Source organism: Ahaetulla prasina, chromosome 8, assembly GCF_028640845.1.
Source record: "Ahaetulla prasina isolate Xishuangbanna chromosome 8, ASM2864084v1, whole genome shotgun sequence".
NCBI classification, from domain to species: domain Eukaryota; kingdom Metazoa; phylum Chordata; class Lepidosauria; order Squamata; family Colubridae; genus Ahaetulla; species Ahaetulla prasina.
The window spans coordinates 1,767,294-1,791,804 of NC_080546.1; the positions used below are offsets into that span (position 1 = coordinate 1,767,294).

General features: G+C 49.8%; 2 protein-coding genes across 5 annotated transcripts in view; one reads left to right on the plus strand and one right to left on the minus strand.

Annotated features, from left to right (window-relative positions):
- HSPA12B (heat shock protein family A (Hsp70) member 12B) overlaps window positions 1–15,600 on the plus strand; it is a 31,927-nt gene extending 16,327 nt beyond the window's left edge. The window contains exons 6-13 of the mRNA XM_058193778.1: window positions 1,171–1,275; window positions 4,026–4,142; window positions 5,232–5,403; window positions 5,997–6,083; window positions 8,329–8,433; window positions 11,089–11,347; window positions 12,194–12,297; window positions 14,286–15,600. Of these exons, the coding sequence (XP_058049761.1) occupies window positions 1,171–1,275; window positions 4,026–4,142; window positions 5,232–5,403; window positions 5,997–6,083; window positions 8,329–8,433; window positions 11,089–11,347; window positions 12,194–12,297; window positions 14,286–14,929 (1,593 nt within the window). The 3' untranslated portion in view covers window positions 14,930–15,600. The remainder of the gene's footprint in view (window positions 1–1,170; window positions 1,276–4,025; window positions 4,143–5,231; window positions 5,404–5,996; window positions 6,084–8,328; window positions 8,434–11,088; window positions 11,348–12,193; window positions 12,298–14,285) is intronic.
- A 1,226-nt stretch (window positions 15,601–16,826) lies between these two features.
- The window catches only part of ADISSP (adipose secreted signaling protein), a 34,096-nt gene continuing 26,411 nt past the window's right edge, over window positions 16,827–24,511 (minus strand). For all 4 annotated transcript variants that reach the window (XM_058193795.1, XM_058193793.1, XM_058193794.1 and 1 more), the window contains 2 exons: window positions 21,020–21,142; window positions 16,827–20,202 (listed from right to left, as the gene is read on the minus strand). In XM_058193795.1, coding sequence (XP_058049778.1) covers window positions 20,102–20,202; window positions 21,020–21,142 — 224 coding nt within the window. In that variant the 3' untranslated portion in view covers window positions 16,827–20,101. The remainder of the gene's footprint in view (window positions 20,203–21,019; window positions 21,143–24,511) is intronic.

The window sequence follows — 24,511 nt, forward strand, 5'->3', positions numbered from 1 at the left end:
AGGTTGGAGCCCCCTGCTTTGCTGGCTGAGGGACTCTGGGAGTTGAAGTCCACAAGTCTTCAAGGGACCAAGGTTGGAGACCCCTGCTTTGCTGGCTGAGGGACTCTGGGAGTTGAAGTCCACAAGTCTTAAAGGGACCAAGGTTGGAGCCCCCTGCTTTGCTGGCTGAGGGACTCTGGGAGTTGAAGTCCACAAGTCTTAAAGGGACCAAGGTTGGAGCCCCCTGCTTTGCTGGCTGAGGGACTCTGGGAGTTGAAGTCCACAAGTCTTAAAGGGACCAAGGTTGGAGACCCCTGCTTTGCTGGCTGAGGGACTCTGGGAGTTGAAGTCCACAAGTCTTCAAGGGACCAAGGTTGGAGACCCCTGGACTAGAAGACCTCCTGGATCCCTCCCTTCCAGCTCTATTGGATTGATTGATTGAACCTCCCTGGCTGAGAACCGGTATGGGAAGACAACCTGCTGGGGTCTCCTTAAGTGCGGGAAACTAGAACTCCCCTCATTCCAGCTCACAGGGCTCATGGGTAGTGTAGTCCAACCAGTAGGGCCCAAAATGGCAAGTTGACAGACGAGATGGTCAAAGCTGGGGGCTACTTAGGACCTTAAATTTTAATGGTTGTCCCCCCCCTCCCCGGAAATCACATGACAGCATTTTATGATGGTTTTGCAAAAACATTAATTACAGGAAGTCCTCGACTTACAACGGTTCCATTTAGTGACCGTTCAGAGCGATGACACTGAAAAAAGTGACATAGGACCATTTTTCACACTTACGTCCGTTGCACCATTCCTGTGGTCACATGATCAAAATTCAGATACTTGGGAACTGACTCACATTTATGACAATCGCAGTGTCCTGCGGGGGGTGGGTCACGTGATCCCCTCTTGCGACCTACTGACACGCAAAGTCAATGGGGAAACTGGATTCACTTAACGACCGTGTCCCTAACTTCACAACTGCAGGGATTACGTTACCAGCCGTGGCAAAACTCACTTCACAACTGTCTCACTTAGAAACGGAAATTTCGGGCTGAATTGTGGTCGTAAGTCGAGGACTCCCTGTAAATGGTTCCTCCCTGCCTGCGTCCAGGCCCCCTGCCTCGTTTTCTCCCCTGCCTGGACGTCCCCGGGGGCCGGGCGGAGGCCTCACTTGGACGGCTGTCTTTTCCCCAGGACTTGAGCCTGAAGACGGAACTGGCGGCCATGAACGGGAAGAAGGTGCGGGCGCTGGAGGTCTTCGCTCACGCCCTCCGCTTCTTCAAGCAGCAGGCCCTGCGGGTGAGAGGAGGAGGCGGGAGCGGGTGGGGGGAAGGAAGGAGGAAAAGGAAGGAAGGGAGAAAGGAGGGAGGGAGGGAGAATGAAAGGAAAGGAGGGAGGGAGGGAGGGAGGAAGGAAGGAGGAAAAGGAAGGGAGGGAGGGAAGGAGGAAGGAAGGGGAGGGAGAAGTAAGGATGAAAAGGAAGAAAGGAAGGAAGGAAGGAGGAAAAGGAAGGAACAGAGGGAGGAAGGAAAGAAGGAAGGAAGGATGGATGGATGGATGACCGGAAGGAAGGGAGGGAGGAAGGATGAAAAGGAAGGAAGGAGGGAAGGAAGGAAGGAAGGAAGGAAGGAAGGAAGGAAGGAAGGAAGGAAGGAAGGAAGGAGGAAAAGGAAGGAACAGAGGGAGGGAGGAAGGAAAGAAGGAAGGAAGGATGGATGGATGAACGGAAGGAAGGGAGGGAGGAAGGATGAAAAGGAAGGAAGGAGGGAAGGAAGAAAGGAAGGAAGGAAGGAAGGAAGGAAGGAAGGAAGGAAGGAAGGAAGAAGGAAGGAGAGGAAGGAAGGAAGGATGGATGGATGAAAGGAAGGGAGGAGGAAGGAGGAAGGAGGAAGGAGGAAGGAAGGAGGAAGGAACAGAGGGAGGAAGGAAGGAAGGAAGGATGGATGGATGAAGGAAGGAGGAGGAGGAAGGATGAAAAGGAAGGAAGGAGGAAGGAACAGAGGGAGGAAGGAAAGAAGGAAGGAAGGATGGATGGATGAAGGAAGGAAGGAGGGAGGAAGGATGAAAAGGAAGGAAGGAGGAAGGAACAGAGGGAGGAAGGAAAGAAGGAAGGAAGGATGGATGGATGAACGGAAGGAAGGGAGGGAGGAAGGATGAAAAGGAAGGAAGGAGGGAAGGAAGGAAGGAAGGAAGGAAGGAAGGAGGAAAAGGAAGGAACAGAGGGAGGGAGGAAGGAAAGAAGGAAGGAAGGATGGATGGATGAACGGAAGGAAGGGAGGGAGGAAGGATGAAAGGAAGGAAGGAGGAAGGAACAGAGGAGGAAGGAAAGAAGGAAGGAAGGAAGGAAGGAAGGAAGGAAGGAAGGAAGGAAGGAGGGAAGGAACAGAGGGAGGAAGGAAAGAAGGAAGGAAGGATGGATGGATGAACGGAAGGAAGGGAGGGAGGAAGGATGAAAAGGAAGGAAGGAGGGAAGGAACAGAGGGAGGAAGGAAAGAAGGAAGGAAGGAAGGAAGGAAGGAAGGAAGGAAGGAAGGAAGGAACAGAGGGAGGGAGGAAGGAAGGAAGGAAGGATGGATGGATGAACGGAAGGGAGGGAGGGAGGAAGGATGAAAAGGAAGGAAGGAGGGAAGGAACAGAGGGAGGAAGGAAAGAAGGAAGGAAGGATGGATGAAGGAAGGAGGAGGGAGGAAGGATGAAAAGGAAAGAGGGAAGGAAGGAAGGAAGGAAGGAGGAAAAGGAAGGAAGGAGGGAAGGAACAGAGGGAGGAAGGAAAGAAGGAAGGAAGGATGGATGGATGAACGGAAGGGAGGGAGGGAGGAAGGATGAAAAGGAAGGAAGGAGGGAAGGAACAGAGGGAGGAAGGAAAGAAGGAAGGAAGGATGGATGGATGAACGGAAGGAAGGGAGGGAGGAAGGATGAAAAGGAAGGAAGGAGGGAAGGAACAGGAGGAAGGAAGAAGGAAGGAAGGAAGGAAGGAGGGAAGGAACAGAGGGAGGAAGGAAAGAAGAAAGGAAGGAAGGAAGGAAGGAAGGAAGGAAGGAAGGAAGGAAGGAAGGAAGGAAGGAAGGAAGGAACAGAGGGAGGGAGGAAGGAAGGAAGGAAGGATGGATGGATGAACGGAAGGGAGGGAGGGAGGAAGGATGAAAAGGAAGGAAGGAGGAAGGAACAGAGGAGGAAGGAAAGAAGGAAGGATGGATGGATGGATGACCGGAAGGAAGGGAGGGAGGAAGGATGAAAAGGAAGGAAGGAGGGAAGGAAGGAAGGAAGGAAGGAAGGAAGGAAGGAGGAAAAGGAAGGAACAGAGGGAGGGAGGAAGGAAAGAAGGAAGGAAGGATGGATGAAGAAGGAAGGAGGAGGAAGGAAGGAAGGAAGGAAGGAAGGAACAGAGGGAGGGAGGAAGGAAGGAAGGAAGGATGGATGGATGAACGGAAGGGAGGGAGGGAGGAAGGATGAAAAGGAAGGAAGGAGGGAAGGAACAGAGGGAGGAAGGAAAGAAGGAAGGAAGGATGGATGGATGAACGGAAGGGAGGGAGGGAGGAAGGATGAAAAGGAAGGAAGGAGGGAAGGAAGGAAGGAAGGAAGGAAGGAAGGAAGGAAGGAAGGAGGAAAAGGAAGGAACAGAGGGAGGGAGGAAGGAAAGAAGGAAGGATGGATGGATGAAGGAAGGAGGAGGAAGGAAAAGGAAGGAAGGAGGAAGGAACAGAGGGAGGAAGGAAAGAAGGAAGGAAGGATGGATGGATGAACGGAAGGGAGGGAGGGAGGAAGGATGAAAAGGAAAGAGGGAAGGAAGGAAGGAAGGAAGGAGGAAAAGGAAGGAACAGAGGGAGGAAGGAAGGAAGGAAGGAATATGAGGGAGACAGAACAACTATGAGTAGGTTGAAGTAATGTCTTTATTGTTCATTGGGGTCCCCAAGCTTGGCTGCTTTAACACTTGTGGACTTCAACTCCCAGAATCCCCAGCCAGCATATCTGCCATGATAGATTTCCTCCTGGCCCCGATACGCAGCCGGGACCCCCTGTGACCCCCCCCTCCCCCGCCCGTTTTGCAGGAGCTGAAGGACCAGTGCCCGGCCTTGCCTGTGGCAGATGCCATCCGGTGGGTCATCACAGTGCCGGCCATTTGGAAACAGCCGGCTAAACAGTTCATGAGGGAAGCTGCCTATCTGGTGAGGGCTGGTTTCTTTTCTTTTCCTTCCTTCCTTCCTTCCTTCTTTCTTTCTTTCTTTCTTTCTTTCTTTCATCTCTTTTTCTTTTCTTTTTCCTTCCTTCTTTTTCTTCTTTCTTTCTTTCTTTTTTCCATCTCTTTTTCTGTTCTTTCTGTTCTTTCCTTCTTTTTCTTCTTTCTTTCTGTCTATATCTCTGCCTCTACCTATCTGTCTATCCTCTCTCTCTCATCTTTCTTTCTTTCTTTCTTTCTTTCTTTCTTTCTTTCTCTTTCTTTCCTTTTTTCTTCTTCTTTCTTTCTCTCTTTCGCTCTATATCTGTCTCTACCTGTCTATCTTATCCTATCCTACCCCTCCTCTCTCTCTCTATAAAATTGATCATCTATCATCTTTCTTCCTTTTTCTTTTTCCTTCCTTCCTTCCTTCCTTCCTTCCTTCCTTCCTTCCTTCCTTCCTTCCTTCCTTCCTATCCTCCCTCCCTCCCTCCCTCTTTTTCTTTCCTTTCATGCCACCCACCTCACTGTCTCCAAAATGGCATGGTGCCACCCCAGGTGGAACTCTCCCCTTGGTCCCCCTTCCTTTCCAGAAAGGGGTGGGGAGAACTCCACAAGGAGACACACACTGTTGTCAAAAGCCCCCAACTTCTCTCTTGATGGGATGAAGCCCGAGGAGTTGGCTGACAACTCACTTGGGTCTGTTTCTGCTCCCTCCCATGATTCCTTCGGGCAGCCCTGGAGTTAAAATAATGTGGGAATAAAGGATTTGGGGAGGAAAGATTCCAGGGCAAAAGAGAAGAATGGAGGAAGATCCCCTAAAGTATAATTACTCAGCCAGCCTTGCCCTCTTCTATCCCAGGGGATTCCTGAACTTCTTGAGATGTTCTCCTGCAGGTCTCTCTCCTTGGCCAGCAGATCAGATGGAGCAGGACCATCCTCGGGGGGGGCAGATGGCTAATATTTCTCCAGAGCAGAACTTGGGGCTCACCTTGGGCTTTCTCCAACCTGGTGCCCTCCAGATGTTTGGTCAGCCAGGGGGGTCCCTTCTGGCTAATGAAAGGAGCACCCCACTCCCTTCAACAAGTCTTTCTTCCAGGCAGGGCTGGTGTCTTCGGAGAACCCCGAGCAGCTGCTGATTGCTCTGGAACCGGAGGCAGCCTCCATCTACTGCCGAAAACTTCGCCTCAACCAGCTGATCGACCTCAGCTACAGACCCCAGGCGAACGGCCTGGCTTCGGACCTGCCCATTGACTCGAGCTTCCGGCAGGGTAGGGGAGAGCAGGCCCCGCCAAGCAGAAGGGCCAAGGCCAGAGGGCAGGCAGGGGCAGACGAGAGCCACGAAAGAGAATCTCGGGGGTTGAAACGCTCTCTGAGCCGGGTGGTTTTCTTGCAGACGTCTCATGACCCAACTAGCTAACATCATCAGTGCTAAGAGGGAGTGGGGCTTGCAGAGCGCAGGACAGGAGGAGGAGGAGGAGGAGGAGGAGGAGGAAGGGGGAGGAAGAGGAGGAATCCCTCGTGCTCTTTGAGCTGGGTGGTTTTCTTGCAGACCTTGAATTACCTAACTCAGGGGTCTGCAAACTTGGCTCTTTTAAGACTTGTGGACTTCAACTCCCAGAGTCCCTCAGCCAGCAAAGCTCTGGGAGTTGAAGTCCACAAGTCTTAAAAGAGCCAAGTTTGCAGACCCCTGACCTAACTAGGTAACATTATCAGTGCTAGGAGAGTGTGGGGTTTGCAGGGAGGAGGAGGAGGTTTGTGGGGTGTCAAGAATGACCCCATGCATTGCTCAGAGTTTCTTTATTGCCGTTCGCCCATCGCCAGGGGTCTCATCCCACCCTCGGCCCTCTCTCTCTTCCCGCAGCTCGAGAACAGCTCCGCCGGTCCAGGCACAGCCGGACTTTCCTGATCGAGGCTGGGGTGGGCGAACTCTGGTCGGAAATGCAGACAGGTAGGGGTCTCTGGGGAAGGCTGGGCATGGGAGTCCCGACCCTTCCGACTGGCCCAGTTGCTTGAAAGCCAGATAGTGAAACGCTGGCACAGAAAGGGCTGGGCAGAGAAGGTGGCATCATCAAGAGGCCAGAAGAGGAAGGGAGGAGGAGAGGGGTCAGTGTAATAACAGAGTAACAGAGTTGGAAGGGACTTTAGAGGTCCTCTAGTCCAGCCCATTGCTCAAGCAGAAAACCCCATCCCATTCCAGACGAATCGTTGTCCAATCTCTTCTTTTTTTTTTTTATAAATAATTTTTATTTCCATTTTCCAACATCATATTTATGTACAAACTATTATCCATCATTAATCATTAATTTTTATTTATTACTGATTCAGGCCTGCCCAATTGCCACTTCCTTTCTTCACAACCTCCCTCTCTACCCTCTACTACTTTCCCCTCCTTCATCTCCTTCACTTTACTACTTCCTCTCCTCCTTCTCCACTCCTCCCTTCTTCCACCCTATCTAACCCTCTTTTTCCCCTCCTCCTTCTCTACTCTTTCCTACCTACTTTCTTCCCTCCTTCTACTCCTCTCTCCTTTTCTTTCTGAAATGGCAGTCGAGCATCCCCAATATCATTTAAAAATTTTTAATTTCATATCTTCAAAAATTACTGTACATTAATAATCAATCCATGTATCATTTCCTTCCCCTCCTCCCCTTCCCCCAGACTTCCCAGAGCAAATACCGGGTATTATGACCAACAATCACAAACTAACATATACAAAATATACATAACCTCCCACCTTTAAAAATTTAAAACTTTAGATCCCCTCACAATAAAAATAAAAAGATAGGAAAGAATAATAAAAAAAAAAAAGAAAAGAAGAGAAGCAATACCAACTTCACATATTACTTCTTCTTACAGTCCATTTTTAAAATTAATCCATCTTCTCAAATTCAATTTTTCCCCCACTTATATATTCCTTCAGTTGTCCAATCTCTTCTTGAAAACCTCCAGTGACGGAGCTACCCACAAGTTCTCTTCCATTGGTTAATTCTTCTCACTGTCAGGAAATTCCTCCTTAGTTCTAGGCTGCTTCTTTGATTGGTTTCCATCCGTTGCTTCTTCTTGTCCTGCCTTCTGGTGCTTCGGAGAAGAGGTTGAGCCCCTCAGATACTGGAAGACTGATATCCTGTCACCCAACCTTAGTTTTCTGGGAGTTTTAAACCCATTCCAGGCTATACACAATACTAGAATAACATGGTTGGAAGCAACGGTGGGTTTCTACCAGTTCGGGTGAACCAGTTGTGGCGGCAGTGGGAGGCTCCGCCCACCCGCCCGGATGTCATCACTGACACTCTGAGCATGCACAGAAGGTTCTGCGCATGCGTAGAAATGCCGTGCGCGAGCCCCCAATTCCAAACCAGTAGTAAAGGTAAGTGAAACCCACTACTGGTTGGAAGGGACCTTAGAGGTCTTGTAGTCCAGCCCCCTGCTCAATCAGGAGACCCTAGGGCCTATAGCATTTGAGACAAATGGCTATGCAGAAGGCTCTTCTTAAAAACCTCCAGTGATGGAACACCCACAATTTCTGGTGGCAAGCTGTTCCACTGGTCACTTGTTCTCACGGTCAGGAAATTCGTCCTTAGTTCTAGATTGCTTCTCTCCTTGGTTAGTTTCCACCCGTTGCTTCTTGTCCTGCCTTCTGGTGCTTTGCAGAACAGGTAGACCCCCGCTCTTCTCTGTGGCAGCCCCTCAATTCTTGGAAGAACACAGAACCAGTCCTGCCCTTGGCTATACATGGAAGGGGCTCTGGCCTTGAGTCCATCTCCTGCCTGTTGGTGCCTGAACAATGACTAGGGATGACATCACGCCAACATGATGGGGCAGGGGTGAAATCCAGCAGGTTCTGGAGAACCAGTAGCGGAAATTTTGAGTAGTTTGGAGAACCGGCAAATACCACCTGTGGGTGGCCCCAGGAGTGGGGAGGGAATGGAGATTTTGCAATATCCTTCCCCCAGGATATCCCTTCCTGCCATGCCCAACCAAGCCACGCCCACCAAGCCACGCCACACCCACCAAGCCACGCCCACAGAACGGGTAGTAAAAAAAAATTGGATTTCACCCCTGTGATGGGAGTCTCGCTTCCTCTTCCTGCTCCGTGCACCTATTCCCCCAAAAATTTCAGGTGGCCACCTGGGTGGCCATTCTAGCATACCTTCAACAAGCAGAGCCTCACCTGTTTTTTCTTTGCTGGCCAGGGGACCGCTACATCGTGGCCGATTGCGGAGGGGGGACTGTGGATCTGACGGTCCATCAGATCGAACAGCCCCAGGGCACCCTGAAAGAGCTGTACAAGGCATCAGGTGAGGTGGGTGGGAAGGGGCTCTTGGGGGGGTGCCGGAAGAAAAATCCGGTCCGGTTCCAAGCCAGGAGAAAGGTGCTGGAAATAAAATGCGAGGCCGCATGGAAAGAAGGACGCTGTTTATCGATAAGCAGGCAACGGCATGTCGTTCTGGGACAGCTGACAAATTGGTTGAAATGAGTGGATGGAGCTTTATAGGTTTCTGTGACTTTGACGTTTGAACTGTCCTGGGGATTGTGCAACGAAGGGGCTTTCGTGTCTTTTGCCATTTCAATGGTGGGGAGTTAATCCTATTACTTCCTAAATGGTCAAGTCCTGCCTTTAGAATTTGGCTGGGCCAATGCAAATTCTTCATCCCATCACCTGGAGCTGAAGGTGTTTCGTTTGTGAACAGATTAAGAATAGTCTTTCTTAATGGGCACAGAATGTTCATCTCTAAACACTTCAGGCATCTGCTGGGAGCTGTTTCACTATGCGGGAAACGGGGGCTGCTTTCTGCCTTTAAGAGCATGTTTCTCCTTTGGGGAAATATAATATTCTGCCGCTTTTGATATTCCACAAAATATTCCATTCTCTAAGGAGGGGTGTACGTAACTACTTCTTACAGGAGGGATGGATATTCTCCTAAGGGAAAATTTAATGGAAGTGCTGTCTTTTCCCAATCATATCTTCCCTGTCCTTGTCTCTCATCCCCTCCAGATTGTTATGGTGTCAACTATTCTAAGTGTTAAAAATCTGTAGAGAGTGTCTGTTATCCAGGTCAGGGGTCTCCAACCTTGGGAACTTTAAGACATGTGGACTTCAACTCCCAGAGTTCCTCAGCCAGCAAAGCTGGGAACTCTGGGAGTTGAAGTCCACACGTCTTAAAGTTCCCTAGGTTGGGGACCCCTGATCCAGGTGACGGTCATCCCAAAGGTGCTTTTTCAGGAGGCAATTGGACCTTCTTCTTTTTTCTTTGAAGACGTTTCGCTTCTCATCCCAGAAGCTTCTTCAGCTCTGACCGAGAAGGGAAGGATTTATACTCCTTGCAGACAGCTGGTCATTTGCATCCTTTTAGAGGGTCGTTGAGGCCATTTGGAGGTTTCTCTGTGTCCTCAGAGTCACCCGAGTGTTGCAAATGGTTCCTGTAGTCTGCAATTTTTTCTTCTTCTTTGAGATCCATTCATACTCCCACACTTGCCAGAGGTGAAGAAGCTTCTTGGATGAGAAGTGAAAGGTCTTCAAAGAAAAAACAAGAAAGTCCAGTTGCTTCCTGAAAAAGCATTTTTAGCATCTTCTAAATGTTGTGTTAGCTTTCGGGGTTTTGACCAGCTTGGCTGAACCTGGAACTTTTGAGAGAGATCAGCCCTCGGCCCCATCATCTGAGATATGCAGGGGATTATAGGATTTGGAGTCGTCTGTATCTACAGAGATCGCCAGATTGGAGAATTCAGGCTTTAATGTGCAAAAACCGGGAATAGTTTAGTTTTAGTTTAGTTTTATTAGATTTTTATACCGCCCTTCTCCCAAAGGACTCAGGGCGGTTCACAGCCACAATAAAATAATAACAATATACAGGTAAAAAGAAATTTAAAAAACTTATTATATAGTTGGCCAATTCTAAAACAATTTACAGTTAAAACCCTTAAAATTTATATCAAAAATTAAAATTCAAACCCTTAAAATATCAATACAGTAAAACAGACACTTTTGGGTGTGCCCGGCAGATTGAAATGCGTGCAACCAGCGTGATTTTGCAAGTTGTAAAGAGGAGAATGCGGGGGGCATGTTGGAGGGTAATAAATAAATAAATAAATAAATAAATAAATAAATAAATAAATAAGAAATAAAGCTATTTCTTCTGTCCCTTTAGGCAGGAAAGGTTTTTAAATTTCTCTTTTCCTGCAAAATTGGTCGCTGTATATTTATCCTAGAGCTCCATCTAGTGGGTACAAGTGGAATGACTCCTGGGAAAAATATCTTGGAAAAAGATTAATTTCTTCTTTACATTGTTAAAAAAAATGAGGAGTTCAGCCTCACCCAAAGGACTATTTTAAACCTAGTTAAGCGATCATTATTTAACTATTTTCAAATCGAGTTAAGTGAGGGCTGCTAGCTGATTTTTACTGAAGAGGGACTCGTTCTTTTGATCTTTCTTAACAGTCGATCCTTCCAGCAGAGGGCAGCCTTGGGTCAACTTTATCTATCTTTTATTTTGGCTTTTAATTTTTGTCAGATGATGGACACACGTTTATTCGGAGCGTGTCTGGAACTCAGTCATCAGTCATTGAGTTTAAACACGCTTGAGATAAACTCTGACAAAAATTAAAATTAAAAACAGTAATTAAAAATAACGACTGCATGCATTCAAAAGAAAACGAAAAGCTAAAAGAATAGAATAGAATAGAATAGAATAGAATAGAATAGAATAGAATAGAATAGAATAGAATAGAATAGAATAGAATAGAATTTTTTATTGGCCAAGTGTGATTGGACACACAAACTCAATGGACCACTGGGGTGTTTTCTGCTGTTAGGTTTTGTTCCGGAGAGGTTTTTTTCCTTCTGGGACAAACGGGATGAAGATTTGACTTTGTCCACGGTGGCCCCAAATCAGGGGGACCCTGAAGGTGCCCAGAAATCTCCTGGCTCTTGACCGGATCTGCTGTCCTTTCAGGGGGTCCCTACGGGGCTGTCGGAGTGGACCTGGCCTTTGAGAAGCTGCTCTGCCAGATATTTGGCGAAGACTTCATTGCCACCTTCAAGGCCAAGCGCCCGGCAGCCTGGGTGGACCTGACCATCGCCTTCGAGGCCCGGAAGCGGACGGCCGCCCCCCACCGGGCGAACCCTCTCAACATCTCCCTGCCCTTCTCCTTCATCGACTTCTACCGCAAGCACCGAGGGCAGAACGTGGAGACGGCCCTCAAACGCAGCAGGTGGGAAGCTGGGGAGAACGGGGGTCTAGGGTTGGAGGGGGAGGGGGAGGGAAAGAAGGAGAGAGGGAGAGACAGACAGGGATGAGAGAGAGATGAGAGTCGATGGATGGAGGATATACAGAGATAGATAGATAGATAGATAGATAGATAGATAGATAGATAGATAGATAGATAGATAGATAGATAGATAGATAGATAGATAGATAGATAGATAGATAGATAGATGATGGATGGATGGATGGATGATAGATATTCAGAGGTAGATGATAGATGGGGGAGGGATAGATGATGGATGGATGGATGGATGATAGATAGATATCCAGAGATAGATGATAGATAGATAGATAGATAGATAGATAGATAGATAGATAGATAGATAGATAGATAGATAGATAGAGGATAGATGATGGATGGATGGATGATAGATATTCAGAGATAGATGAGAGATGAGAGAGAGGGAGAGAGGATAGAGGATGGATGGATGGATGGATGATAGATATACAGAGATAGATAGAGAGATAGACAGATAGAGATGAGAAAGAAAGAGATATGACAGACAGACCTACAGAATTGTAGCAGAGAAGAAGAAACAGCAGAACTCACTAGTTGTGCATGGATGTGTTTGTGAGTGTGTCTGTGTGTGTATATGTGACTGAGTGAGTGTGGGGAAGTAACTTGGAACCCCCAGACTTCTAGGCTACTGACGGGTTCAACGTCCTTGCCACCGTCTTCCCCTCCGGCTTAGCCGCAGCTTCCCTCGGTCCGGGATGTTTCGTGCTAAAATAAAAGAAGAGACCTTTCCCCTTATCAGCCCTCTCTCTCTCCCACCCCCCCTTGCCTTCCCAGCATGCACCTGGTGAAGTGGTCTTCCCAAGGGATGCTGCGCATGTCTCCCGAGGCCATGAACGAGCTCTTCCAGCCCACCGTCAGCCAGATCGTCAAGCACATTGGTGAGTGAGTCTGTTGTGCCTCGTCCGCCCCCCTCTCCGCAGCCGGGCCCCTCTCATCTCCTGTTATCTCAGCCAGGGACTGATAGTGTAGAAGAATGGCCTGGCATGCCTCCAGCCCCCAGTCCTGGCACCATGCCCGGACAGACCGAGCAAATAAACCCCTCCCCCACAGCATGTGAGCATGAGGAGCATGAAGCCAGTCACGAGCTGGAATTGCCGGCAGCTGGAGGGTGGACAGATCCACGCTTCCGGAGAATGGAGAGGCGACGTCAGCAAAAGGAAGGGAGGGGCAGGCCTGGATAAGTGCTGAGTCATGGAGCCACACCCCCATGGCCTATATAAAGGATCTGCTTTCTGGCATTCTTTGAGTCAGGCAAAGTCTAATCTGGATTGCTGAAGTCACATCTTGGACTCCTGCCTGCCCTGAAAACTCTGACAGAACTTTGGCAAAGCTGCAGAGGCTTCGTGGCCACGCTTGATACAGACTTCCCCGACCCGGCCGTCAGAGGAGGAGTGGGACACGACAGAGTCCTCCAGGCCTCCTCTTATTATTTTTATTTATTATTTAATCATATTTTTATACTGCTCTATCTCCCAAGGGACTCAGGGCGGTTTACAGCCAAGTAAAAAATACACATAAATACAAGTTAAATCCCCAATTTAAAAAACGTATTAAATACGGCCGAATATTAAAACCCCAATAAAATAGTAAAAACCCCATTAAAACCAAATTTAAAATTTAAAATTCTAGCCCAGTCCTGCGCAGATAAAAAGATGTGTCTTAAGCTCGCGGCGAAAGGTCTGAAGGTCAGGAAGCTATCGGAGTCCAGGGGGAAGTTCGTTCCAGAGGGTGGGAGCCCCCACAGAAAAGGCCCTTCCCCTGGGTGTCGCCAGCCGGCACTGCCTGGCTGATGGCACCCTAAGGAGTCCCTCCCTGTGAGAGCGCACGGGTCAGTGGGAGGCAATCGGTGGCAGCAGACGGTCCCGTAAGTATCCCGGCCCAATGCCATGGCTTCCCAAGGTCCAGATGCTGGCTGGGCAGGGGCCAGGACTGGGCGTCTCAGCAGAGGCAGGGGGAGACCCCCATTGCTCCAGATTGGCTGGGCTAGTCATTGCAAAGGGGGGAAGCTCAAGAGCTCCTCCAAGGGCCAAGGAGGCCCATCACCAGGAGGTTCAAGCAGGGGGGAAAATCTACATTTTTTTGCTACCGGTTCTGTGGGCGTGGCTTGGCGGGCGTGGCTTGGCGGTCATGTGACTGGGTGGGCATGGCCAACTTGACGTCACTCATGTCACTCACTGTTAGAGCCAGGAGCTGCACATTCTGCCTTTCTGAAGCCCCCCAAGGCTTTGAGCTTCCCTCTGGCTCAGTGGTGGGTTTCAAACACTTTTACTACCGGTTCTGTGGGCGTGGCTTGGTGGGCGTGGCTTGGTGGGCGTGGCAGGGGAAGGATACTGTAAAATCTCCATTCCCACCCCACTCTAGGAGAAGGTTACTGCAAAATCCCCATTTCCTCCCGATCAGCTGGGACTCGGAAGATGGGAACTTCTCATCCAAGAAGCTTCTTCAGTTCTGGAGTTAGGGTTGAACTGAAGAAGCTTCTGGGATGAGAAGTGAAACCCCTTCCAGGAAAAAACAGAAAGTCCAGTGGCCTCTTGGAAAAGGGACAACCTGAATGACTGAGATTCTCCAGAGACAGATCTCCTACGATGGATGCAAAGTATGTGATGACCACCATTGTTTTAGCTGTAGGGCGAAGCTCATGTGGTCTTGGTCCCATCCTCTTCATTAGACCAGACATCCCCAATCCATGCAACCTTTCTTCCTACTCAAGGGTAGAGGTCATGAGCTAAATTATGAAGAAACAGACCCTTTGTACCTCTCTCAGCCTCTCAACTCGGTCAAATGTCCAGCTTCGCCCCTCGGTTGGACAAAGGCCATCTTCTTCTCATGTCCTTCCCTTTCCAACCTCTTCTTCTTCTTCCGTCAGACGACCTCATGAAGAAGCCCGAAGTGAAAGACATCAAATTCTTCTTCCTGGTGGGCGGATTTGCCGAGTCGGCCATTTTGCAGCACGCCATCCAATCCGCCTTCAGCAGCTCCTGCCGAGTCATCATCCCTCAAGACGTGGGCCTGACCATCCTGAAAGGAGCCGTGCTCTTCGGCCTGGACCCCACCATCGTCCGGGTGAGGCGCTCCCCCTTGACCTACGGCGTTGGGGTCCTGAACAAGTTTGTGGAGGGGAAACACCCCAAGGAGAAGTTGTTGGTCAAGGAAGGGAAGAACTGGTGCACCGACATCTTTGAGAAGTTTGTCTCGGTGGACCAGTCGGTGGCCTTGGGCGAAGTGGTGCAGAGGAGTTACTGCCCAGCCCGGGTGGGTCAACGCAAGATCATCATCAACATCTACTGTTGCGCCACGGATGACGCGGTCTACATCACCGACCCAGGGGTGAGGAAGTGTGGCACCATCAGCCTAGAATTGGAGGAACTGGATGAGCCCAGCTCACCCAAGAAGAGCCGGCGGGAAATAAGAGCCAGCATGCAGTTTGGCGATACAGAGATCAAAGTGGCCGCCATGGATGTCTGGACCTCCAAGACCGTACGGGCTTCCATCGACTTCCTCTCTAACTGAGGTCCAGAAGTGGAGAGGACTCTGGACTGGCAGAAGATCAGAAGTGGGGAGGAGACACCGTTCCTCTGAGTTGCGAGCTGCCACTTGGTGGATTGGTGACTCAACTTTATGGATTCGGCCCAACCGTTGGCCAGTTTTTTGGGGGGTGGGGGATTAGGTCACGAACCTGTCAAAAAACAGCAAGGTGGGACTTCTAATGGCCCACGGGCTGGTGGGGTGGGTAACTGTTGGGATGCATTGGGTGAAAAATGGGGAAGCGCAGATGATTTGTTGCCGTGGAAGGCTAGCTTCTAAAGCTCTGGAGATCTGAGAACATCTCGTGTTTCTTCAAATGGTCATCTTGGACCAGAGGTCTTTGGCTTCCCAAGGAGACCAGTTATGGGTTCTGGAGTACTAACTTTGTCTATAAAAATGGAGATTTGGATGTCGGGATTCATTCTGCCTTCTACTGCTTGAGATCAATAGCCAGAAGGGCGTCAAAAAAATTACCCATCATGAACAATGAGGCAACGTCTGATTCCATAATAGTTCCTGACTTACAACCGCTCCCTTAGTGACTGTTCAAAGGTACAACGGCGCTGAAAAAAATGACTTACGACTGTTTTTCGCACTTACGACCGTTGCAGCAATCCCGTGGTCACTTGAGCCAAATAAAGATGCTTGGCAATTGATTCATAGTTATGACGGTCGCAGCGTCCCGGAGGGGGGTGTGTCACGTGATTCCCTTTTGCGACCTTAAATAAAGTCAATTAGAAAGCTGGATTCACTTAACAACCGTCATGATAACGACGGCAGAGATTGGCTTAACAACTGTGGCAGGAAAGGTCATAAAACGGGGGAAATCTCCCTTGGGAAATGTCTCGCTTAGCAACAGGGCTCCGTTGTGGTCGTAAGCCGCGGACTGCCTGCAACGCAAACCCCAGAATTAAGAACCGTGCGGCTGAAGGGATCCCAGAGGTCATCTAGTCCAACCCTCCGGTTTTGCACGCCTGGAGGGTAATTGCATGACTACGACCCGCAGTGCAAACCTCTTGCAGGCCCACCTCACAAATGGGTCATCTTTTCCCAGTGTGGGTCTCTCGCTCCTCTTTCTCCACGTAAAGATCCTGCGTTGAACCCAAAAATGCTCTTTTCCTCCTGTTCTCCCCAGACTCTGGAGCGGTGAAGCATCCCCCCCCCAGTTAAACTGGGGGAGACCGTAACTGCCATCTCCTGGGAAAACAGGAGGGCAGCCGAATCAAACCGGAGGCACCCCGTGTACCCCAAGAAGATGCCCGCTCACCCTGAGATCCTTCCCTCTGCTCGGCTCCCTTCACTCCTGATCAATTTCCGGGAATGCCTGTCAATCAAGGATTGGCTGGACCTCCCCTTCATGGTCGCTTGACCAGGCTGCTCTTCCTGGTTTGTCCGAGTTGGGAGCCGGCGTTGTTTCCTGCCAGACAGACGGGGAAAACCAGGGGCTAATCAAGGAAGCACAGCAAAAATAACAGAAAGCAAACCCCTTGCATTGATGAGGTTACCTAGCTGGGTAGTGAAATGTCTCCAAGAAAACAGCCCAGTTCAGAGAGCACCAAGGATCCCAGAGACGTTCCGGAAGACCCTTCCACCCCAAAGGGGAATTTGGCTCAAGGGTTTTAGGGTTGCCCCTCCCCCCAAATACAAGCAGATCAGTTTGGGGGTCTTTGGGCGGGGGGGGGAAGAGGCAGGAAGGGATGGGGCGCCACCAGAAAACCCACAGACTGAACCAGGGAAGCAAACGACAGAGAAAAATTCCATGTGGAGGAAGAAAAGGGCAAGGTTGCGTCTTCACGCCAGAAGCTCAAACCTGCATTTCTCTCTTCCCTCCCCGCCCCCCCCATCTGCCCCCCACCCCCCCAGATCAGAAGAACAGAGGCAGTTTTTATTTTACAACTGAAATTTATTATTTTCTTTCAGAGAACGTTGGCTTTAAAAAACGAACAAACCAAGAAACCCAAACACAGGTTTTCTTACAGGGGTTAAGTGTGCATGTGTGTGTTTTTATACATAGGCACATAAAATCCAAGAAGCCCACCGTGCGCATCCCTGCTGTGTATCCCATGAGTTTCTTCCACAAAGAGGGAGTTTTATGTTAGAGGAGGGGGGCAGAGGGGAGATAGAAACGGATCCTTAACGTTTGAATAGGAGCTCTTGTGACTTCGATCTTGCAAAGGCAGAATCCGAAGCTGTAGTTTCTCCAGGAATGGACTAGAGTGGGTTGGGAAGAGGGCCCAGGGCTGCCACCCACCCACCCCATTTTAAGCAGGGGGGGAAAGTCAGAAGCAGCTGCTGGGATGGCCCTTCTGGTGGGGGGGCTCTGCCCGCCTGGGAGGTCTTGCTTAGAAGAAGTGAAGTCTTACCAGAAGGGAGGTCCATGAACTTTGGAGAAGGAAGGAGAGAGACAACCGCAGCAAAGGTTGGGAGATTTCTCAACCTCGCCCACCTGAAGATAGGTGGACTTCAATTCCCAGAATTCCTGTTGAGGAATTCTCCGCCCACCTTCTCCAACCATGAAGGTCTTCTCCAACCATGTCATCAAAACTCTTGGTGGGACATTGGGTGTCACAGAGGCAGGTGTTAACACCACCCTCTTCCATTGACCCACACCAAGTCATGCCAGTGCATGCGCCAATGGGCTGGGGTTGGTTGCTTGGTGACGCTGTGCCCACCATCCTGTTGATGTTGGCCTACCGACGAACCCAACCTCAGCTGGACTTCCATGCCCAGCTCTCCAGCCAAGATGGGCAACGAGGACCTGGACATTCTGGGAGTTGGAAGTCCAGTCCAGGGTTAGGGTGGGATGGGTTGGCCAAAGATCCACCCTAGGAATGTCATTTTCACAGTCGAGGTGGTTGACGTCACAATGGAAGTCCCATCATCAGGGCGTGGCCGGTGAATGGACATTGCAGGGCGTTAAAGTCCTACCCATGAAACAAGCCACACAGTCCCAACTCATAAAGCTCACAAGTTACTCGAGAAATGTTGTATTTTGGAGATTTGAGTAGCTACGCAAAGATCTTGCTCTACCTGTGCTAATGGCCATCTGAGGAGTTCATCCACTAGGGCAGGTCTCCAACCTTGGCCGCTTTAAGACTTGTGGACTTCAAATCCCAGAATTTTCCCTAGCCAGCCAAGGGAATTCTGGGCATTGAAGTCCACAAGTCTTAAAGCGGCCAAGGTTGGAGATCCCTGCCTTAGGGCAGTGCTTTTCAAGCTTGGAGACTTTAAGAGGGCTGGACTTCAACTCCCAGAATTCCCCAGCCAGCTATTCTGGGAGTTAAAATCCCGCCCTCTTAAAGTCCCCAAGCTTGAAAAGTACTGCCCTAGATAACTCAAGGAATTTGTCTTTAGGGGATTTGTAGTCCAGGATGGGACTTTGGGGTTCCAGGTGTGGTATTTTCATAGAGAAACCAAAATTACATATCTTTAAAAAAACGACGACAACCAAAAAACCCCCGTATGGCAACAAGAGAATAATTCTCTTGCGTTGTCTCCTAAACAGCAGCAAAAGTTTTGCCTTTCGAAGAAAAACCTTCCTAGGCTAACCGAACTTGGGGGGAAGAGAGGGGGGGATGTTGGGAATAAACAGGGGAGGAGGGGGTCTGTATCACAACAGGGCCTCGGGTGCACCCATTCTTGTAGCCACCGGGGTGGGGAACTGAAAGGGGTTCAAATGATTCAGGGAATGTTTGCAAAACTGAGGCGGCTTTGGGTTTCCCGTCTTCTTCCTGAGTGGGGTTCATTTCCAACAATCGGAGAGGGGGGGAGGGGAGAATAAAGGGGGAGGGGGACAACCACAGGCAACCTTGGTTGTGTGCAGTGGTCCCCAGGAACCGTCCGTCTCACAGTAACTTAAAAGCCTCTTAAAACACAGTGAAATCTGGTGGGCGTTCTCACGAACTCCCAACCACATTTGTAAGCTTTGCCTCCCGATCAACTTTTTAGCGCTAAATAGCCGTTTTACGGGGGTAGCAGCCAGTGCTGGCAATACAACTTCACCAAAAAAACAAAACCCGTAATTTCCTGCTTCCCCAAACAGCTTTTCAGGGCTATAGAGTTGAATACCTTCCAAGGAGCTTTTTTTTTTTTTAAAGTGCTTTCTTGAGCTCTTCGGTTTTTTTAAAACAGCGGCAACTTCTAAAGGTTGTATCACAAGCCAACTCGCCAGGGTACAAGAGTTATGATGCTAATATCAAAGAAACCGTCGAAGAGAATCGTCAGAGGAAGGAAGCCAAAATAAAGGACGACAAAATAAAGAAGGCGAATGATAAAAAAAAAAATAGAAAATCTTTTTTAAATTATCTTTTAGAAGTTAAATCGAATTGTTGAATTGTCCCGCCGTGAATTGTCTCGTGGCGAATTGGCTGGACGGCGAGTTGACCCACTTCCCGCCTCCAAACCGGCGGATCCGTAACCTTTCTGGCTTGGCAGAACGGCCCGCGGAGGGGATGGTTCCGCGCGAGCAGTAGGCACGAGCAACTCCATTTGCACAAGCAGCGGGTGCGTGCAACTGTCGCTCGCACAAATGGAGCTACGTACGCCTGCACGGCCCAGTTCCGAACCAGCAGCAACCCGGTAGTGGGCTGCGGCCTACAGGAATGGGGACCCCCTGCTCTGAACGGTAAAACATACAGCCGAAGTCTGCTGGTCAGCTGGCTTTTTCCTCCGTTTTGCGAACGGCGGTTGCCAAAAACCCTCCGCTGGCCACCCGACTTTGCTAAACCAGGTAGAATAAAAGATAAACAAAATGGCGCGCCTGGATTAGAAGGACGAAGGCCGCCATGGGGCAGCGCGTGCCCTGAGCTGCACCGACGACGGAACGGAGGTTACGGAAATGGATCCAAACCTGGCCGGAGGCGCCTCCGAAGCACAACCTACAAGGGGGTTTAATAGTAGGTGTAACTGTACGGTGGGGTAGATAGGAGAAAAGCACAGCGCCAGCCCCACAAGACAAGCGTCACCGGAGCAGCACAGCACAAGCACGCTCGGACCTGGCAGCCAGCGGGCAGCGGAGATGGTATTTTTTGTTTATTATTTCAAGCTTAACCGGAAAATATATATATCTATATATATATCTGTATATATCTATATAGGTAGAGGGACCCCAGGAAGGCGCTGGAGTCTGCAGCAGAAAGGGGGGGGGGCACGTCCTGGCTAGTCAAAGCCCTGCCATTCGCTTTGCTCCGAGTCGTATTCCACTTCGGCGCCGATACATTTGACGCCTTCCAGGAGCATCGGTGTGCCGTGGTGTCGGTCTGCAAGGCAAAGGAACAGAACACATGTGAAGTGGAAGGGCAGAGAGCCGGGAGGGCCTTGGAGGCCAGTGCAGCAGCTCTGCCCCTCATTCTCGTTTCCTCTCTCTCTCTTTCATCCATCCATCTGTCTGAATAGAACTGGAAGAGACCTTGGAGGTCTTCTAGTCCAACCCCCTGCCCAGGCAGGAAACCCTACACCACTTCAGATAAATGGATGCCCAACATTTTCTTAAAAATTTCCAGTGTTGGAGCATTCACAACTTCTGAAGGCAAGTCGTTCCACTTATTAATTGTTCTAACTGTCAGGAAATTTCTCCTAAGTTACTTCTTTCTTTGATCAGTTTCCACCCATTGCTTCTTGTTCTACCCTCAGGTGCTTTGGAGAATAGCTTGACTCCCTCTTCTTTGTGGCAGCCCCAGAGGTATTGGAACACAGCTATCATGTCTCCCCTAGTCCTTCTTTTCATTAAACTAGACATACCCAGTTCCTGCAACCGTTCTTTGTATGTTTTAGCCTCCAGTCCCCTAATCATCTTTGTTGCTCTTCTCTGCACTCTTTCTAGAGTCTCAATGCCTATTTTAAGCTTGACCTTGGTGGATTAAGATCACACCTTCACCTTGGCAGATTAATTCAGCCCTGGAGATGTTTTTCATAGATCCCGCAGGTCAAGTTTAATTTCCTGGGCATGGTCGCCTCTTGGCGAAAACAGGATATTAAACGAGGCCTCGAGCGATGCAGAGGGGAAATGGAGAGAGGCAGGAAAGTGAAGGAGGGAGGGGGTGCCCAGCCTGGGTGCAAGAACCAGCAGAGCCTTACCCATCACTCGGGCTTGCACGACGACTTTGATGCTGGCACTGTGGTTGGTCTCGCTGCGAAGGACCATCTCTTCGTGGAGAACCCCTTCTTTGTGGGCCACGTATTCGCACCTCACCCTGTAGCCTGGGAGACAAAAAAGTGGGGCCCCCATCAAAGGACCCTCCAAAGAGCAACGGGGGGGACGGGACTTGGAGAAGCTAGCCCCCCCCCAGTGTTTAAAAGGAGAAAGAGATGCACAACTAACATGAACCTCTGCTAAGAATTAGATCAGGGTCCACGGAATTCACGGGAGGGTTGGGCTTAGTTTGCTTGTGGCTTCATAGGGATTCCAGGCTGATCCCTCTTTTGACTCCACCATCTAGATCAGGGTCCACGGAATTCACGGGAGGGTTGGGCTTAGTTTGCTTGTGGCTCATAGGGATTCCAGGCTGATCCCTCTTTTGACTCATCCCCAGAGTCCCTCAGCCAGCTTTGCTGGCTGAGGACTCTGGGAGCGACACCTCCTTCCTCTCCTTCCCTATTTTTCTTCCTTCCCTTTCCTCTTCCTTCCTTCTTTCCTCTCCCTCCCTCCTTCCCATTCCTTCCTTCCTTCCTTTCTTCTCTCCTCTCCCTCCTTCCTTCCTTCTCTCCCTCCCTCCTTCCTTCCTTTCCCTCCCTCCTTCCCATTCCTTCCTTCCTTCCTTCCCTCCCTCCCTCCCTCCTTCCTTCTCTCCTTCCTTCCTTCTCTCCTTTCTCTCCCTCCTTCCTTCCTTCTCTCCTCCTCCTTCCCTTCCTTCCTTCCTCCTTCCTTCTGTCCCTCCTCCTCCTTCCTTCTCTCCTCCTCCTTCCTTGCTATTCTCTCCTCTACCTTCCTTCCTCCTCCTCCTCCCACCCATTCTTTCCTTCCTTTCTTCTCTCCTCTCCTTCCTCTCCTTCCTTCTCTCCTCCTTCACCTTCCTTCCTCTCCCTCCCTCCTTCCCCTTCCTTCCCTCCTTCCTTCTGTCCCTCCCTCCCTCCTTCCTTCTCTCCTCTCCCTCCTTCCCTTGCTATTCTTCTCCTCTACCTTCCTTCCTCTCCCTCCCTCCCACCCATTCTTTCCTTCCTTTCTTCTCTCCTCTCCTCTCCCTCCTTTCTTCCTTCCTTCTCTCCCTCCCTTCACCTTCCTTCCTCTCCCTCACTCCTTCCCATTCCTTCCTTCCTTCCCTCCTTCTTTCCTCTCTCCCTTGTTCCCATCCTGTCAGGAGTGAAGGCCCAATTAAGCTGACTCATTGCTAGTCATCTTCTCAACTCACAGTGGTCATAAGTCGAGGACTAGCTGTACATGCTTCTCTTGCAAATTATGGGTCAAATTGGATTTTTCAGCTGGTTCTCTCCAGAAGGACTTACTACAGAAAAGTTCTTTGTTACGCTGGACCGGGATATAATGGACTTTTGAGTGTGATATGGGAGACGGTTGGTTGTAAGCCCCCAATTGATTCTGGGCGAGGACAGGGCCAGCCGTTCGTGACCTCTGGTCCTGGTTTTTCCATCCCAACCTTCCCTATCTGAGGCCAACCGTTGGTCCTGAGCTGTTCATCTCAGGGAATCGGACCTTGTGGTCCACTGGAACCTCAACCGGTAGAGAGCACTGCTGTTCTGGAGGAAAGGGAGGGTAGAGGAGAAGAAGTCACCCAACCTCAGGGCATCAGGGCCTGGGGGTTAATTTGAGCCCAGGGAGACTAGAGTTCCATGTTGTTTGCAAAAAGCCCTATCAGGAATCGCTGCCATCTTGATGCTCCTTGCAAAGCGGCAAAGAGAACGAGAGGGGGAAGAGAGGAAGAGGGAACGAGGAATCATGGTGTGAGACTAGGCCGAAGCCTAAAAGTGGCGGAGGCATCTAAGCGGGGTGGACAAAAGCCAGGAAAAGCTCATTCTGGGAAAGGAACCAAGTCGTTAAGGGAACAAAAGGACAGAAGTTGGGTATGAGCACATGCCAAGCCCACCTCCAAGTCCAGGGGTGAAATGCTACCGGTTTGGACCGGTTCGCCTGAACCGGTAGTAATAAAATTTTAAAAATGCTACCGGTTCGGATGAACCGGTATTTCAGACGATCAGCTGTGCCGTACGATTTATATTTGCTAGAAAGCAGGAAATCCTGCTTTTTAGTAAATCTAAATCGTGCGGCACAGCTGCTCCCCCACCCCTTGCTGTTCTACTTACCTTAGAAAAAGGCCGGGTTACTTACGGGACCGCCTGCTGCTACCGAATACCTCTCACCGACCCGTGCGCTCTCACAGAGAGGGACTCCTCAGGGTGCCATCGGCGCGACAGTGTCGTCTGGCGACACCCAGGGGAAGGGCCTTCTCTGTGGGGCTCCGCCTCTGGAACGAACTCCCCAGGACTTCCAACTTCCGGACCTCAACCTTTCGCATGAGCTTAAAACTTACTTATTTATCTGCGCTGGACTGGGTTAGTTTTTTAAGTTATGGGTTTTTAATGGGTTTTATCTCCAAATTTTAATTGTGGCCAATTTAATAAGTTTTTTAATTGTATTTTAATTGTATTTATAGTGTATTGTGTATTTTTACTTGGCTGTGAACCGCCCTGAGTCCTTCGGGAGAAGGGCGGTATACAAATTTAAATAATAAATAAAATAAATAAAAAAGGCTTCTTAATCCTCCTTTTTCAGCACTGCACGGTAGCGCACGCTGTGATCATGGGAGCAAAGCGCGCATTTGACGCACACTGCACAGGCACATGCGCAGCGAACTGGTAGCGAAGCAAACCGGTAGCAGACTTCAGAGTATTTCACCCCTGCCCAAGTCTCACCAAGGAAGTACTTGGGCCTGCATGGGAAGCCCCTTCCCACCAATTCTGGGGGATAAAAAGAGGCCCAGTCCCTTTTTTCGTTTGAGTTGTTTTTGGATCCCCGACTTGGCAGCTTCCATCCCTCTGCTAGTGCCTGCACCTTAGTAGCGGATGCTGGGTAAGCGTGGGTAAGTGTGAGAGTGTGTGTGTGTAAGAGCAAAAATATATCAGTAAAAGTGTGCTGTTATATTAAATTCACTGGGTCTCTTGTTTATTTTAAAGAACTGTTTGTGCCTCGGGGTTCTGTTGATTTGGGATTGAGCGTGGCAATTTTCCAGGCCTGTGATGGTGTGCGAGTGAGTGACCATAACCTGAACCCGAGAGCACATTTGTGTAACAATAAGCATGACAGGAGTTCTTGGACAGGAAGCTTTGTGGTGAACCTCAAAGAAAGCCGCCTCCCTTGTCCAGTAGCCAAGAGATCAGAGGAAGATCCAAGAGAAGCCGAGAGGAGAATAAAAAACCAGAAAGTCCACAGTTGCCTCTTGGAAAAAGCACCTTTGGGACAACCATGACCTGGATGACTGAGAATCTCTACAGACTTTTAACTACACAGTTTGGGATGAGCACCCTCGGAATGGTGTGGGAATAGGAATGGATTTCCAGAGGAAAAAATTGCAGAATGCAGGAACCATTTGCACCACTCGGGTGACCCTGAGGACGCAG